The sequence below is a fragment of the Pseudophryne corroboree genome, chromosome 1 (genome assembly GCF_028390025.1).
Source record: "Pseudophryne corroboree isolate aPseCor3 chromosome 1, aPseCor3.hap2, whole genome shotgun sequence".
NCBI classification, from domain to species: domain Eukaryota; kingdom Metazoa; phylum Chordata; class Amphibia; order Anura; family Myobatrachidae; genus Pseudophryne; species Pseudophryne corroboree.
Window position 1 is genome coordinate 1,238,658,772 of NC_086444.1, and position 14,757 is coordinate 1,238,673,528.

General features: G+C 41.6%; 1 protein-coding gene across 1 annotated transcript; it reads right to left on the minus strand.

Moving 5' to 3' along the window:
• Positions 1-4,169: 4,169 nt before the first annotated feature.
• On the minus strand, positions 4,170-5,336 carry LOC135052892 (vomeronasal type-2 receptor 26-like). The gene is made up of 2 exons (XM_063957452.1): positions 5,204-5,336; positions 4,170-5,077 (listed from the first exon to the last, which is right to left on the minus strand). The coding sequence occupies exons 1-2, from the start codon at positions 5,334-5,336 to the stop codon at positions 4,170-4,172; spliced, it is 1,041 nt and encodes a 346-aa protein (XP_063813522.1).
• Positions 5,337-14,757: the final 9,421 nt, after the last annotated feature.

Below are 14,757 nucleotides of genomic sequence, written 5' to 3' on the forward strand. Positions count from 1 at the left end.
CAGTGGCAGTGAGGGAGGATGGGAGGGGAGGAGGAGGGGGGCGAAGGAGAGTGTTGAAAGTTTCAAAGAGACGGAGTGGACAGGAGGACTGAGAAGAGATGAGTGCTTGGAAAAAGGATTCCTTGGCAAGGGGAAGAGCAGAGCTGTAGGAGGAGAGAATAAACTTGAAATGGAGGAAGTCCGGCAGAGAGTGAGATTTCCTTCAGGAGCGTTCAGCGGAGCGTGAGCATTTTTGTAAGAAACGTGTTAGTTTGGTGTGCCAGGGTTGGGGTTTGGAGCGGCGCAGGGGGACAGAGAAGAAGGGGGCCACAGAGTCGAGAGCAGCGGTTAGGGAAGAGTTTATAAAATTTATATGCCTTTTGTGATGACTGGCTGCACTATTACGTTCTTCCTTGTGCTTATATCTCCATTGCTGAATAAGCTTCCAGGAGGGGAGCACTTATGTTGTTACAGGTGCATTAAGGAAACACCCACTTACACCATTTATGAGGAAAAAGTTTATGCTGAAGTTAGATGACCTCGTATATTTATAAAGCTCAGTACTTTAATTCCCATTATTATTGGTTTATGATTCACCTTGGATGTTTGCTCCTACATTGGTGAAATTATCTGTTCACATGGTTCTATGGTTAGCGCAGGTCTATCCTTTTGCACGTATGGGTATTTAAGTGATCCCAAGGATGACATCACTTACTCTGGGTATGTAGTTAATATCATTAGTCTGACACAGTTACAGTACATGTAGGGTTCCATAATTTACCCTGTACATGAAAATGTCACTTTAACAGCACCTATAAGTATTGAAATCAAAATTAGATGTTAAGGAATGGCTAAATGCTGCTAATAATGGGAAAATATCCATAATTCCCATCTCCATGGCATTACATTTTCTTTTTCCAGAGGTCTCAATGAAAACATTGACATTGTCTCCTTTTTGTAATATAGGGCTTATTGCCACTAACTTAGGGATATTTAAAGCTAGGTTAGCTAAGAATGGTCGATGTTGTCAAAATGTTCCTTTTTTATGTTATGATGTGTATGAAATGGAAAATGGCAGATAAGATGGACGCACCATACATACATTCACCATAAGAAGAAAGTTCACAAATGAAAATGGAAACAACCACAGAAAGTGCTTACTTAAATCAAATGAAAAAAGTCACCATACATGGGGGCCAATATTCCTATATTTAGGAAAACAGTCCTTAGGTGTGTTCACTGCTCAAGCCGGCCTGGTGTTGTCGACTTCTTCGTGATGACTTGAATTTCCGATCCCCCGTGATTCGATCGTTCAGAGTAGGAGGAAATAACAAAAGGAGAGATGGGGGACAAAATTGTAATAAAGTCTGAAGATGGAAATTCTTCCTTATCCACCCCCGTAATAAACCAAACAAGGTGGGTCCATCACCGTAATCTTCTTAGGATGAAAGACCAAAAAAGTTATTTTGTTCTTGAAATTCACTCCGAAGGGGTGTACGTTTCCTTTAAGGGGTCACCACCATGATAGGTATATAAAGTGGTGGTACAGAACCGTACCTTACTTACTACAGATAAGGCTGTATAAATCCTATAAAGGTATCTTTACACCGAAATTTAGGAAGGTGAACCGATATTGGGCGTACCCAACTTACTATTTTCCATGTGTTGTATTTCACATAAAGGTATCTTTTTATCGCTTCTCTTCCTCTTTGTATTCTCCTCCTCCTCCCTTATCACTTAATGATCCTCCAAATTCATGCAATGGGGATATCGGGAGAAAGAAACAAAGGGAAGGAATGTCTCAATAACCCAGGAATTTCCTTCAAATATTTATTTCCAAAGGACACAACACAATTTACCGTATAAACAACACATAAAACTACATGTACTCTGACGCATGAATTAGCACAGTTGTAATGAATCAGGAAAATACGTAACTTGTGGCGGAACAAAGGTCCGGACTGTCCCCCTCAAGGTCAATGTCCCTGGTGCAGATCCAGCAATCAGGTACTCTTTAAAAGCTGCCACCGCACTCTCCACCACGTTTAAAGAGGGCATAGAAGATTGCAGTTCATTTTCAATATGGGTTATACTTTATGAAATATTTTTTACTGTCGCTATTTTAGTGTCATATAACTGATATTCTGACACCAACATTTTTATTTAATTAAATGCAATCATTATACACTTGAATTTAAGAAATAATATTAAATGTAAAGTTCACCATCACTTACCTCACAGTAATTAACACTTATGTTGTGTGTAAACTACATTTGTTTAGTAGCGCTCATGATATAACGGAAAATACATTGAATTATGTTGCTGGTAGCATGAATCCTAAAGAGGTAAGCTTATTATCATATAACAGAATACACACTATTATCACATAGTGGAAAATACATTGAATTATGTTGCTGGTAGCTCAAATACTAAGGAGATAAGTTTATTATCATTATATGTGGCACTTCCAGGTTGCGCTCCAGCACCGGGATGAATGGAGTGCAAACAGGAAGTTTTCTCACTAGAGAAAGCGGCAGTTAGCTCCACTATCAATTAGAGCACATCGGATGAATGATTATGTGGTTAAATTATAAAACATTGTTTAAAGTGGCATATTCCTCTTGCGTTCCATCGGTTCATTGGAACGCATAAGGGGAGTGCCTTGCACTCCAGGGGAATGCTATGCATCATGGGATTTTGTCTCATTAATGTTCCGTTAAAGCTCAGAATCACAGTTTTCAGGTTCTATTTTGGTTATACATACTGCTGAAATAGCGCAGAGAAATAATATTTTTTTTTTAAATGGATCAGAATGGGAAAAGTCACATTATCTCTAATATATTACCTGAAAGGGAAGTGATGTCATAGCTATGGAGGTATAAATAACCCTAGATTGGATCCCAGTCATTCTCTTTTGACTGGTGACTGATGCACACATAATCCTGTGAGATTGTAAGTAACATTTATTTAATGGATCTGTCCATCTTTTCTGCCATTAATGTTAATGATGTAATAGGTATTAAATGTACCTTAATGTTTTATGTATGTATATTTGGACTATTGGATAAATTTTAGTTTTGTCTAAAGTTGGACTATAATATGATATTGAATTTTTAGTTCCCAATAACAATTCAAAAAGTGTACCATATGAGACTTTGGCCCCAGTATTTATTTGAACATGAATTGACCATTTTAGGACATATTATGATGTCGCTTTTTATCTTCGTTTTAAAAAATTTCTGTCACAGAATCTAAAGAAACATGCAAGTTTAGTATTGGTATGTACGCTATATATTTATTCATTAGAATTTAGAGTTTAGCTCCATCTGACTAATTTGTATTTACCTGTAGTAGATTTTGAATTCCCTTTCCTATCTGAAGAATTAACTTCCTCATAAATTCCTTATCACAAGTATTTGTGTTCGAACTTGGTATGTAATCTAAACATTGCTGAGTTCCTTTTTATATCCACTTCTCAAATTTCCAACTGTAAATTATGTATTATTTTTTCACTCTTTAAAGACTTTTGCCCCTGATGAAGTCATTGATACGAAACGCGTAGGGTTCACCAATCTGCATTGATCATGTATGTGTATATGAGAATTTCATCCTAAGTTCACACCTATCAAGGTGAGGGTGTACTGTATTCCAACTCCTCAATACTGACATGAACATGTAAAGATTGGTGTTGTATTATACATATTTTATATTGTACATGTATGAATTGCATACTATTTTTATATGAAGTGAATAAATGATATTCTGAATAACAAAAATTGAGTACTAATGGCTGTCTATTTTTGGGTAATATTTCTTTTGTGAGGGGGTTCTTTTCAGGATATTCTGTATTGATCCCTCCATAAGTAAGATCCGTACTCTACTGAATGATTTGACTGGCCGTCATGGTGTTAATCACCCAGAATTGTTTATGTGCTGAATTCACAGTATTGTACACACTAGCACACTGGGATACTTTTTGTGTATATATATATATATATATATATATATACACAGTATATATATATATACATACAGTATACACCCTTTTCCTTTGTCCATGTCACTAAATCCAGATCTTCCTATACTTATTTACATAAACCATTTTCAATGCAAAGCCTTATAATTAAGCAAAGTTTAAGGAAAACAACAGGTTTTGTATGGTATAATGGTAAAGTACAGTATCTGATAGTTTATAAAGTGTTTTTCACCAGTATTGTTTTTCTAGAGTTAAATTCAGGTTTTATAAGCAGAATATAAAGCTTTGGGAAAAATATACAGCCCAGAACTCCAGCACATGAGGTCAGTATGGCAAATATCTCCACAGCCACCATGTATTTCCCTTTGGTGCTCAGATAGGCCGGGATCATTGCAATCCAGACACTGCAGCACACCAGCATGCTGAAGGTGATGTACTTGGCCTCATTGAAGCTGTCCGGTAAGGTCCTCACCATGAAAGCCAGAACAAAGTTCACAGATGCCAGTATCCCTATGTAACTCAACATAGAGTATAACCCAATCACTGACCCCTCATTACACTGAATGATGATCATTCCCTTATAGGAGTGATGGTCATACTCTTGATAGGGAGAAGAAACAGTCAGCCAGATACCACAGATGAGAGCTTGGACAGAGGAGCACACAATGACCACATAATTAGATACTTTGAGTGTTACCCACTTCCTCCAGGAACTGCCGGGTTTGGTGGCTTTGAAAGCAATAAAGACAGTGACAGTCTTGGCTAATACAGAAGAGACAGCTGTGGAGAAGAAGATCCCAAAAGACATTTGTCTGAGTCTGCAGGTTATATCCACTGGCCGGCCAAGGAACAAGAACACACAGAGGAAGCTCATCAAGATGGAAATCAGGAGAATGAAGCTTACAGCCCGGTTATTGGCTTTCACAATTGGGGTGTTCCAGTAATAAATAAAGTTCCCTAATATAAATAATGTTATGGCAGAGAACAATGAAGCTGTTACTGCAGATATTTGCACCACAATGTCCTTATCATAGGACAGAAAGTCATATATTTTGGGTCCACATCTCACTCTTCTCTCATCCGGCCACTCTTCATCAGGACATCTATAGCAGATCTCACAATCTAAAATGTAACATAAAACCATACACATGATCTTTTCAATATAAAACAATTAGACAGTATGTATATTTAAAATCTTTACTCTCATATGTTGATCTATCTTATGTATATACTGTAACACATTCCTACCTGTTGTATTACAAAATTCTCCCTCAGAACACGGGACACAGTCATAGCAGCAGACATGGAATCCTCCATTAAAAGCTTTTCTGTACCCAGGAGGACATTTGTCATTGCACCGAGATGTTGGGATCTTGTACATGCATTAAGATATAAAATAAGATTCAGTTTTTTTATGTAAATAATATAATTTGAATATTGTTTATTTTTAATTGCAAGAACGTTTGCTATTTTTTTACATTTATCTTAGGTATATTATAATATGCTGATATGCCCTCATCCTCCAGTGATAACATGACCATATCTTCTGTCCCTCAAGTCTGTTGCCTCTTTGACATCCTAAAATTCACTCTTTCCTTCACTCCCAACATTAAGGCTATATGTTAATACTGATGCCAGTTAAGGGGTGAGCACAGAATACAATGAGCAGACAATATGCAGACATCCAATATTATATGTAATTCGAAAACATAAAATTGTACAATAACCAGACAAAAATAAATTGATGTACAGTATCAGAGTCAAATTAAGGTTGGTGGGGGCTGAGGGGCAACAAGGTTGTGAGGGTCCATGCTATTAAAATAGCTGAAAACCACCCCTGAGCACCCCCCTATTCCACCTTGAAACGCACACACACACTGAAAGCCCCCTCTCTGCTTGAACAGGACAGCATGCATCTGCTGTGTGTGGGGGCCCTAGGTCTGACCTTTGTTGCAGATAGTGGTGATGTGGGAGCAGCACCAGAGAACCAGAGAATGGAGAGGATGCAGCACACTGCTGTAAGGAGCGGCAATGTGAGAGCGGAAAGTGGAGCACCAGAGGAGGAAGAGGCTGCAAAACACACACAGCAGCTGGCGGTGGCACCTGACACCCCACTCCTCCTGCTTATTCTTCCACATCTGGGTACTGCATCTGGTACACATAGCTATGGTGGAAACTGCTCCCTGAGCAGCTGCGTGACAACTACTCAGCTGCAAACAGCTATGTGTGGGGGACCCTGGACCACTGCACCCATCACGCCTCCCTTAATCAGGATATCTACAGTAGTATAAATAAAATATAAGATTGCAGAACCAAATATTGACAAGAATGTGAGCAAAAGGGATAAGTAGTACTCACTTGAGGTACAGATGTAGCCATGCTCATCATTGCTGAGATGTAGAATGCTGCAAGATGTCTTTCTGCATGGCACACTGGGCTTTGACTATTGATAGCCAGCAATTGCTCCATTAGCTCCTTTAATTCCATTAGGAATTAAAGGAGCGATCGCCAGATACAAATAATCACAGACCAGCGCACCATGCAAAAAGCAAAGATGAACATGGTTACATCTGTATGCCAGAGCATTCATTTGAGAAATAGTCAGGCAGAGATGAAGTGTTAGGTAGGTACCTGCTCATGAGAGCTTACATCCTATAGGGAAGAGGCAGACAAACTTAGTGTAGAACTAAGTGGGGAGTTGAATAGGTATCAAAGACTGGAGGATAACAGGAATGACAGTAGAGATTTATTCTGATAGCTTGAAGCCTTGGAGACTAGTGTAGGTGGCAATAAGTTACAGATGTGTCCACCACGTATGAGCCGTATGACTAAATTAGGATATATACCATGCCTTGTGATTTGTATTAAGATAGGCTACTGTCATTTGCTACTTTAGATAAATATTTTTATGGAAAAATAAAACTGGGAATCCACCCAATCTCTGGTCATAGTGGGTGTTTGAGGACAAAGGAGTGGCTTAGTGTTTTGTAGATCAGAATAAGGAGATGGAACTTGCAATGTACTGTAGGTGACAGAGAACCAGTGTAGTGATTGGCAGAGAGGGTAGACTGAATCAGAGTGGCAAGAAAGAACAATTATTTGGGCATGTAAAATAGATTGATAGTGTGATATAGTATGGCTAGAAAGAAAGCAGTTATGGTAATTGAGACCAGATATGGTGAGTGAGAGAATAAAAGCTTTAGTTATTAGTTATAGAGATAATGGACAAAATTCTGGTGCATTGGCAGAAGTGAATTCTACAGGAACAAGGAAGGTCTCAGTGTTGGGAGTAAAGGAAATGGAGGCATTAAGGATTATTCACACACAGTACATTGAGAGACAGAGGAGACTGTACCACCTTTAAAGGACTGGGAGATGAGGGGAAGGACTTATTGAGTTTCAGGTTGCCCAAAAGACAATTGAAAACATTAAACATGAGAAAGGGCAGAGTTGAAAGGATGAGAGATTCAGTTAGATGTCATCATTGAACAGGTCATATTGGAAGCCAAAAAAGCTGAAGAGATCATCAATTGAAGAGGTGTAGATGGAGAAGAGTAGAGGGCCATAAACAGATACTTGGGTAACCTATATTGTAAAGTGATAAAGGGGTAAAGTAGATTCATGGGTAAAACAGAAAAGAAGCAGTTGGTTAGGGAGGAGCTTTAACAGAAGACATTTTTCACAAAGGCAAATGGAATAGAGTGTCTTAACAAAAAGAAGTTGGGCAACACCAACAAAGAAAGCAAAGCTTTTGTGAATGCTAAGTAGAGAGGTGTGACCCTCAGACTTAGCAGTTTGTTGAAAGGTTGTGTTTGCAAGACAGTGAGGCTTGTAGTGTAGAGTGCAGTAATAAAACCACACTCCCACTGTAGAAATACAGGTGGAAGAGGATGAGGTTAAAATGGTCTGAAACCCTGAAAGTAATATCTGTTAAGAGACTGATAGTAATCTTACAGAAGGGCTATAAAGCCTATACACTTACAGTACACATAGCAGATCAGTTCTGTTCGAACTTAGTTTTGTCTGCAGTGGATATAAGCCCTGAATCCAAGTTGATTGCACAAAGCTACTTTTTGAATCCCATGCGATCAACTAGACACCGCCTATGGGGAGGGATTTTTTTTGCATAGCTAGGCTGCAAACGCTTGTGCAGCCCTGCTATGCAATACATTTTTTAGTGCAAAAGAAGACCAGGGTCATACTTACTTACCCTGTGCGACGGATCCAGCGACGAAGGTCCCGGAATTGACGTCAGCCATCTGCCCTCCAAATGCATGGACACACCTGCATTCACCTCACCATGCCAAGAAAATGGTAAATTGACGCCCCAGAACGCCTCCCACCTGTAATTCTTCTTGCGATCGCCGCTGAGATCACTTTTTCCGCTGGTTGTGTTACTGCGCGGTGATGGCTGTCGCCGGGCAACAACGCATGTGCGCATTGCGGGCTCCACACAAGCACAATCCCGACCCATTCACACCGCAGCAATGAATTGCTGCGTGAGAACAGGTCTGAATGACCGCCATAGCCTTCTACAAATCCCATTCAGCTTTTAACTTACGACAAAGCAATTATGAAGTACCCTGGAGAATCAACTGATCTTCATTATTTAAACTACTTAATTGATTACCATCATCTGGGACAAATCTTGAAACATCAGAGATAAGAGCTACGTATTCTAATTTTTCTTGCAATTATTGTAACTTTGCGTAACTTGTTACTTACTTAGATGCTTTCATTGTTGTAACTTAAATGAATGCTTATCCTTTTTTAAATTATTCAGTATCCATAGTTAACACATTGTATCCCAGAACCTAGATCGCTTACATTTTCAACTGACAACAGGAGGCATCGTTTTACACAAGACGCCTCCTAAGGAGTTAACATGTTGTCACGTAGCAGCTGCATACAAAGATGTAGAGGTTGCAACAATAGCGTTCACCTCTGAAGTAGCACGTGGATTTTGGAGGTAAAGTGTGTTGAAAGTCAAGAACAGAACAAGGGAGGGTGAGGAGAGACAGAAAATCTGACAGGGAAGTTAAGGTTGACATGGCAGAACTATTCGATGAGAGCAAGAGTTTGAAGTGGCAGAAAACACTGTGACATCACTGACTGTAATTTAGTGGCAGAGGAACATTGCAAAGATAGTAAGCAATGTTGGACTGGGGCATGACAGGCCCACTCGGGGAATGCAGTGGTAGTGACCCATGCTTAGGGGTGTGGCCAGCCTCCAAAGAGGGCGTTTCCAATCCCCATAGAGGCTTGGCTAACCATTAGCAATTGCATGGCATGGTCCCATTAATAAATATATACAGTAAATACTGCTAGTGTATGCATAATACACCAGATTAATAACAGCAATGCACTGTAGTCCTGTGCAGGATAATGTAGCATATGCACAATGTATAACAATTGCACAGTCTAGAACCTGATCAACAGAGGAGGGAGTAGGACCTCTTGCAGTAGGGTTGTCCCTGTGGGACAGTTTGTTCCTGGTAGCAGGTAAGTAAAGTTTGTCATAGTTTATGTGGTAACCAACAATGATTAATAGCAGCAACCACGACAGTTATATCTAGATCAAAGGTAAATGCATAATTAAAGAATAATACGGCCTCGTTGGGGCAGAAAGAATATCAATGTGGTTAGTTCAATAGTGTTGAAGCTACTCCTAGTCAGGGCTTTTTTAGAGAAGGGTGGAAGGGAGAGGGTGGAAAGATGGTACAGGAGAGGAGAATGAGGACGGACAGAGGGAAAGCTAATTTTTATAGCTAGAGACAGCACATCAACATGGATGAGAGAGGAGATTCCCCGACTTACTATAGACCCATTCAGAATAAAAAAAAGAGGGACGTTTGGAGGCCAGTAGGTTCAGAAATGATTGTCAGTTGAGATGTTAAAGTCCCCAAGATGAGAGAGGGAAGGTAAGAAGAGAAAAAGAAAGGTATCCAAGTGGCAAAATGATCAAGGAATTCATAGACTGGTTTAGTTATGCAAATGTTGACTGGATGGAAGAGGCAGATAGGGAGGGCATCAAAGGAGGATGAGAGGGAAGATTCAGGGCAAATAATCTGGAAGATGTAGATGGGAATAAAGAATCATCAGTTTGTTGCTTGTCAGGTCAGGGATTATAGAAAATGGACAAAATTACAAAGAGAGAGCAGTATGCCGGTTGTGTCAGATGAGGATAGCAAAGTTAAGAAAATTAGAGATATCATTAATCATGAACTTAAGCTACGGTATGTCTGTTGCACATCACTCTGGCATTACTGAGTACACAAGAAAGAGGGCGAGAGAAAAAAAGGGTTGGGTGATATTTCTGGATTGCAAGGTGGGCAATGTTTTTATCAAAGAGGTTGATATAAAGAGAAGAGGGAAATGAGTCAAAAATCAGAAGGGGAGGGAGATAATCAGTAAACTGGATTGGAAGAAGTGGGAGAGCGGCATACTATTTTGTGAAGTTGATTTGAAAGGAGAGAACAGTGAAAGAATCAAAGAGAAAACAATAAGTGCTAGAAAACTGTTTATTGCTAAAAAAAAATAGAAAAACATGCAATATTATGAATTAGTTCACACTGGTTGGTACATCTTTTCACATAATAATAAAATATTTATAAAAACAATTAAAAATCACCTCTATTCTTATTCTTCCTTTTTTTTATTTCTACATAAAATTGTTAAAATAGATTGCTTTTCATATTTTGTCAGAATTGTTTCATTCAATTCTAAACAGTTGCTTGCCGTACCCGATCGGGTATGAACAGCGCAAGCGAATGGTCCGCAATGTGCAGGCACGTCAGCCACCGTCGCCAGGCAGTAGCGGATGGAATGAAAAAAGCATTTGCAGCGGCGAATGCAAGAAGATTAACAGGAAGAAGGCGTTCATGGGCGGCAACTCACCATTTTCAGGGAGTGCCCAGGAAAACACAGGCGTGCCTGGCCATCTCCAGGGAGGGTTCCTGACATCAGCTCCATCCAGGATCATCGCAGTGGTTGAGTAAGTCCTGAGCGGTGCAGAGACTGCACAAACTATTGTATGACCAGCTCGCTGCACAGCCCATTGCACCCCTGCACTGCGTTTACCCCCTCCCCTGTAGGCAGCGATTACCTGGTCGCAGCAGTGCATAGAATAGCCTGCCTGCAACCAGGTCTGAATTAGGTCCATTGTCTCTTCAGAATTTGGCTTTGTATCATTATGCTGTATTGTGGTCTCCTAATAAACAGAAAAACAATTAAAAACCAACAAAAATTCAAGGTGAATTTATTTAATTAGCTGCTATATTATTTTCAACAATAATCTTGGATACTTAATATGCACTAGGATTTTCCTTGCAAGCATATAAAGGGTTGATAGCATCAGGGCCGAACTACCCATTTAACCTCTGGCTGTTTGGTTTGGCTGCCCCTTGCCCGAAGTGTGCGTCTCCAAGAAAATTGAGGTGTACAATGAGTCCATACACCCCTGACTCACAGCACACCCCTGTGAGCTCTGCTGCACGCTCCTGCCCCCACGCACCCTGAAGTGTCTGTTTCAAGTCATGAGTACATGCCCCCTGACTCACAAGCCCCCATGCACTGTGTCCATTCGCTCTCCATGTGACGTGTGCAAACACTTACACATGTCAGGGCCAATTATTAGCTGAAGTATGTCCTTGGATAGCATGCTAGCTAATATGGCTTCCTTGTTATGAACATGCATGCGTATATGTATATAGATAATGGGTTAATAGCGTACAAGCTTATCTAGCTTTCATATATCACATATAGGGCCTAATTCAGACCTGATCACTGCTGCAAATAAAAATGCAAGAGGCAACTTTTAGCTTCCGATCATTGCGCATGTGCCAGGACGCAATGTGCGAAAAATGTGCAGACATACAAAGAAAATGTGGACGCACGCAGGCAACAATATAGAGGCATGCCAGGGGCAGTGTGGGGGTTGTGGCTTTGCAGACCTGATAAGAGGGACGTGAAGTTGGGTGTGCAGTGGTGTGTATGGCTTGGGCTGCAGGCGGAATTTTCACATGTCTACATAGAAATTACCTCTCACTGCACACAATCCGATCTGCACATTCTAATCCCTCAAGCAATGGGGCAAACAACTTGTGGCAATGTGGCAACTCATTTTAACAACACCTTTTTGTATTCTGGATGAAGGGGGACTTCAGGTGAACGGGTTCAGCAAGTAGATCTCCCAGTGCTTTGGCCAGAGGTGTTTTGATCTTGGCCAGGGCTAAGGGATGGTGCAGACAAGCTGATGGGCCTTGAGAATTTGGGTCTGGAGGGATGCGATCTTCTGCATGCCTTAGGCAATGAGAGCCAGAAAGGTGGCTACTTCACGCATGCGTGGCCTGATAGTTGAGGTGAGCTCCAGGAACATCTGTTTTGGAATTCATCTCTTCTTTGGCCTTGCTCTTGTATGGCCAACAGAAGCTCCAGTATGGTTGGTGGGGGGAAGCAGTTTGTTCAATGTGTGGTGGTGAGTCAGGCCCACCCTCAGACAGCAAATCTGAGTTCCCCTTCCCAGGCTGTGTGAGCTGCACCTCCTGTTCTGAAAATGTATAGAAAAATAAACAGAAAGTAGCATTTGCATGTCCCTAAAATTGTGTTTAATCTTACTATCATAATTACCTGGCTCAGCATACACAGCCTCAAGGGCAGGCATGTCTGTGTCCAACTCGGACATGCTTGCCACCACCTCTTCGGCCATGCACCTCAAGGGCCTGCTACTCCATGGTGGTGTGCTACAAACCACTGGCGTATTTATAATGGGTGCAGTGTGTGCAGTGCACATGGGCCCACGGGGAACAGGGGGCCCACACCGCACACCCTGCACCCATTAATAGAAATACTTACCCTCCGGAGTCACACAGTGCAGCAGCTCTGCTGTCGAAATCACTAGGAAAATGGCGTGGCTCCATTTTCCGTGTTTTGCACATGCGCAGTAGGTAAATTAATGGCCGCTGTGCCATTTTCCCAGAGATCTGCGCATGTGCTGTAGACTCTGGAACAGCGCTTGAGTCCCCTATGGACCCTAGTGCCAAGAGTCTACACAGCACTGCTGGCTAGAGAGGAGGAGGCCAGCTGGAACCTGCACATGGGCCTCCTCCTCTCTAGAAATGCACCTGCTACAAACTCTCAGGAAAACACCCACCACATGTCCCCCTCGCATGCCGTGCAGCCATCTTCACCTTCAGCTGGCAATTAAAGTCAGCCCATCTAAAATAAGTTATAATATTGAGGACACATATTCAACATATGTTTGTAAAGTATTATCAAAACACTATTTACAAGTCCCTGGTGCATTCTCTAATGTTATGTCAAACTTTCTTTTACATTTGAAAAAAAATTATATCCAATATATCTACCAATTTTTAAACTATTTCTATCCAAACCAAAGCACAACCCTTAGAGTAGATGAGTTACGCCTACTTGTCCTTTTACCCATACACACTGTCCTCAAGAGATTTGCAGTATGCATATGCACACAAAAACTTGTCACTTAGCAAATAATCACATAGGGGAAGCAAGAAAAGCCCATTAGAACCCTTCATGCATTCCTTCTTTTCACCACTCATGAAGTGCGGATGATGGGCGTCTTCACATTCACCACATCAGTAATTTTACGCCACATGCAGCCCCCATGTTCTTGAGCCAATGGTGGATATTCTCCATTGCCTGATGGACCAGAATATCTAACTCCCTCCTGCCAAATGGGGATTGCAATTTTTTGTAGGCTTTTCCTGTGATTGTGACTGGGTACTGAGTCCTTGTTCCTCTGTGGATTATTGTGAATGTGTACTAGGCCCTGGTTTCTCTGTGGATTGTTGTGACTGGATACTTAGCCCTGGTTCCTCTGTGGATTGTTGTTATTGGGTACTGGGCCCTGGTACATATTCAACTACATGGCCTGGTCCTGGAGCTTTTGTGGCATGTCCATCATCTGCACGGCCAGGTCCTTGGATCTTTTGTGCAAGTGCAGCCTGTCTCTCTGCTGATCTTCTTTCTTCTGCTCTTTTTCTTCATTCCTCTACACATATCCATGCAGTTATCTTGGACAGATGTCTGCTAATGCGATCCATTGTGACTGCCATGCTGTGAACGGAACTAAGGTGCATTTTTATTAGAGATGAGCGGGTTCGGTTCTCAGAGAACCAAACCCTACCGAACATCACGTCCCAAGCCCAGATCCGAGTCCGGCTCGGGACTTCCCGCCTGACTCGGAAACAAGAACGAGGCAAAACGTCATAATCCCGCAGTCAGATTCTCACGGGTTTTGGATTGAATATAAGGAGCCATGCGTCACTGCCATTTTCACTCTGGAATTGGAGAGTGTAGTCAGAGGACGTGTCTTCATCCTCAGTGTCTGTGCGGAAAAGTGGGGTGGCGATTCCAGTGCTGTCTTGTGCTGCTCAGTCCAGTGTAGTGTCTTATGCTGCATCAGTCCAGTCACAGTGGTGGTGTCCTCTGCAGCCATATGTCTAGTGTAGCTGTATAAGTCCAGAGCAGTGGTGCTGTGATGTCCTGCATCAGTACAGTGTTAGTGTCTTGTGCTGCATCAGTCCAGTCACAGTGGTGGTGTCCTCTGCTGCCATATGTCTAGTGTAGCTGTATAAGTCCATTGCAGTGGTGCTGTGTTGTCCTGCATCAGTACAGTGTTAGCGTCTTGTGCTGCATCAGTCACAGTGGTGGTGTCCTCTGCTGCCATATGTCCAGTGCTGCTGTATAAGTCCAGTCCATTGCAGTGGTGCTGTGTTGTCCTGCATCAGTCCAGTGGTGGTGTCCCTGTGCTGCTGTATAAGTCC

What these genes read in the sequence shown, in the direction of transcription:
- LOC135052892 (XM_063957452.1), bottom strand. Translation starts at nt 5,336, where the DNA reads ATGTACAAGATCCCAACATCTCGGTGCAATGACAAATGTCCTCCTGGG. An exon ending in AGAATTTTGTAATACAACAG is followed by an intron (nt 5,078 to 5,203) that starts GTAGGAATGTGT and finishes GTTACATTTTAG; the next exon opens with ATTGTGAGATCTGCTATAGA.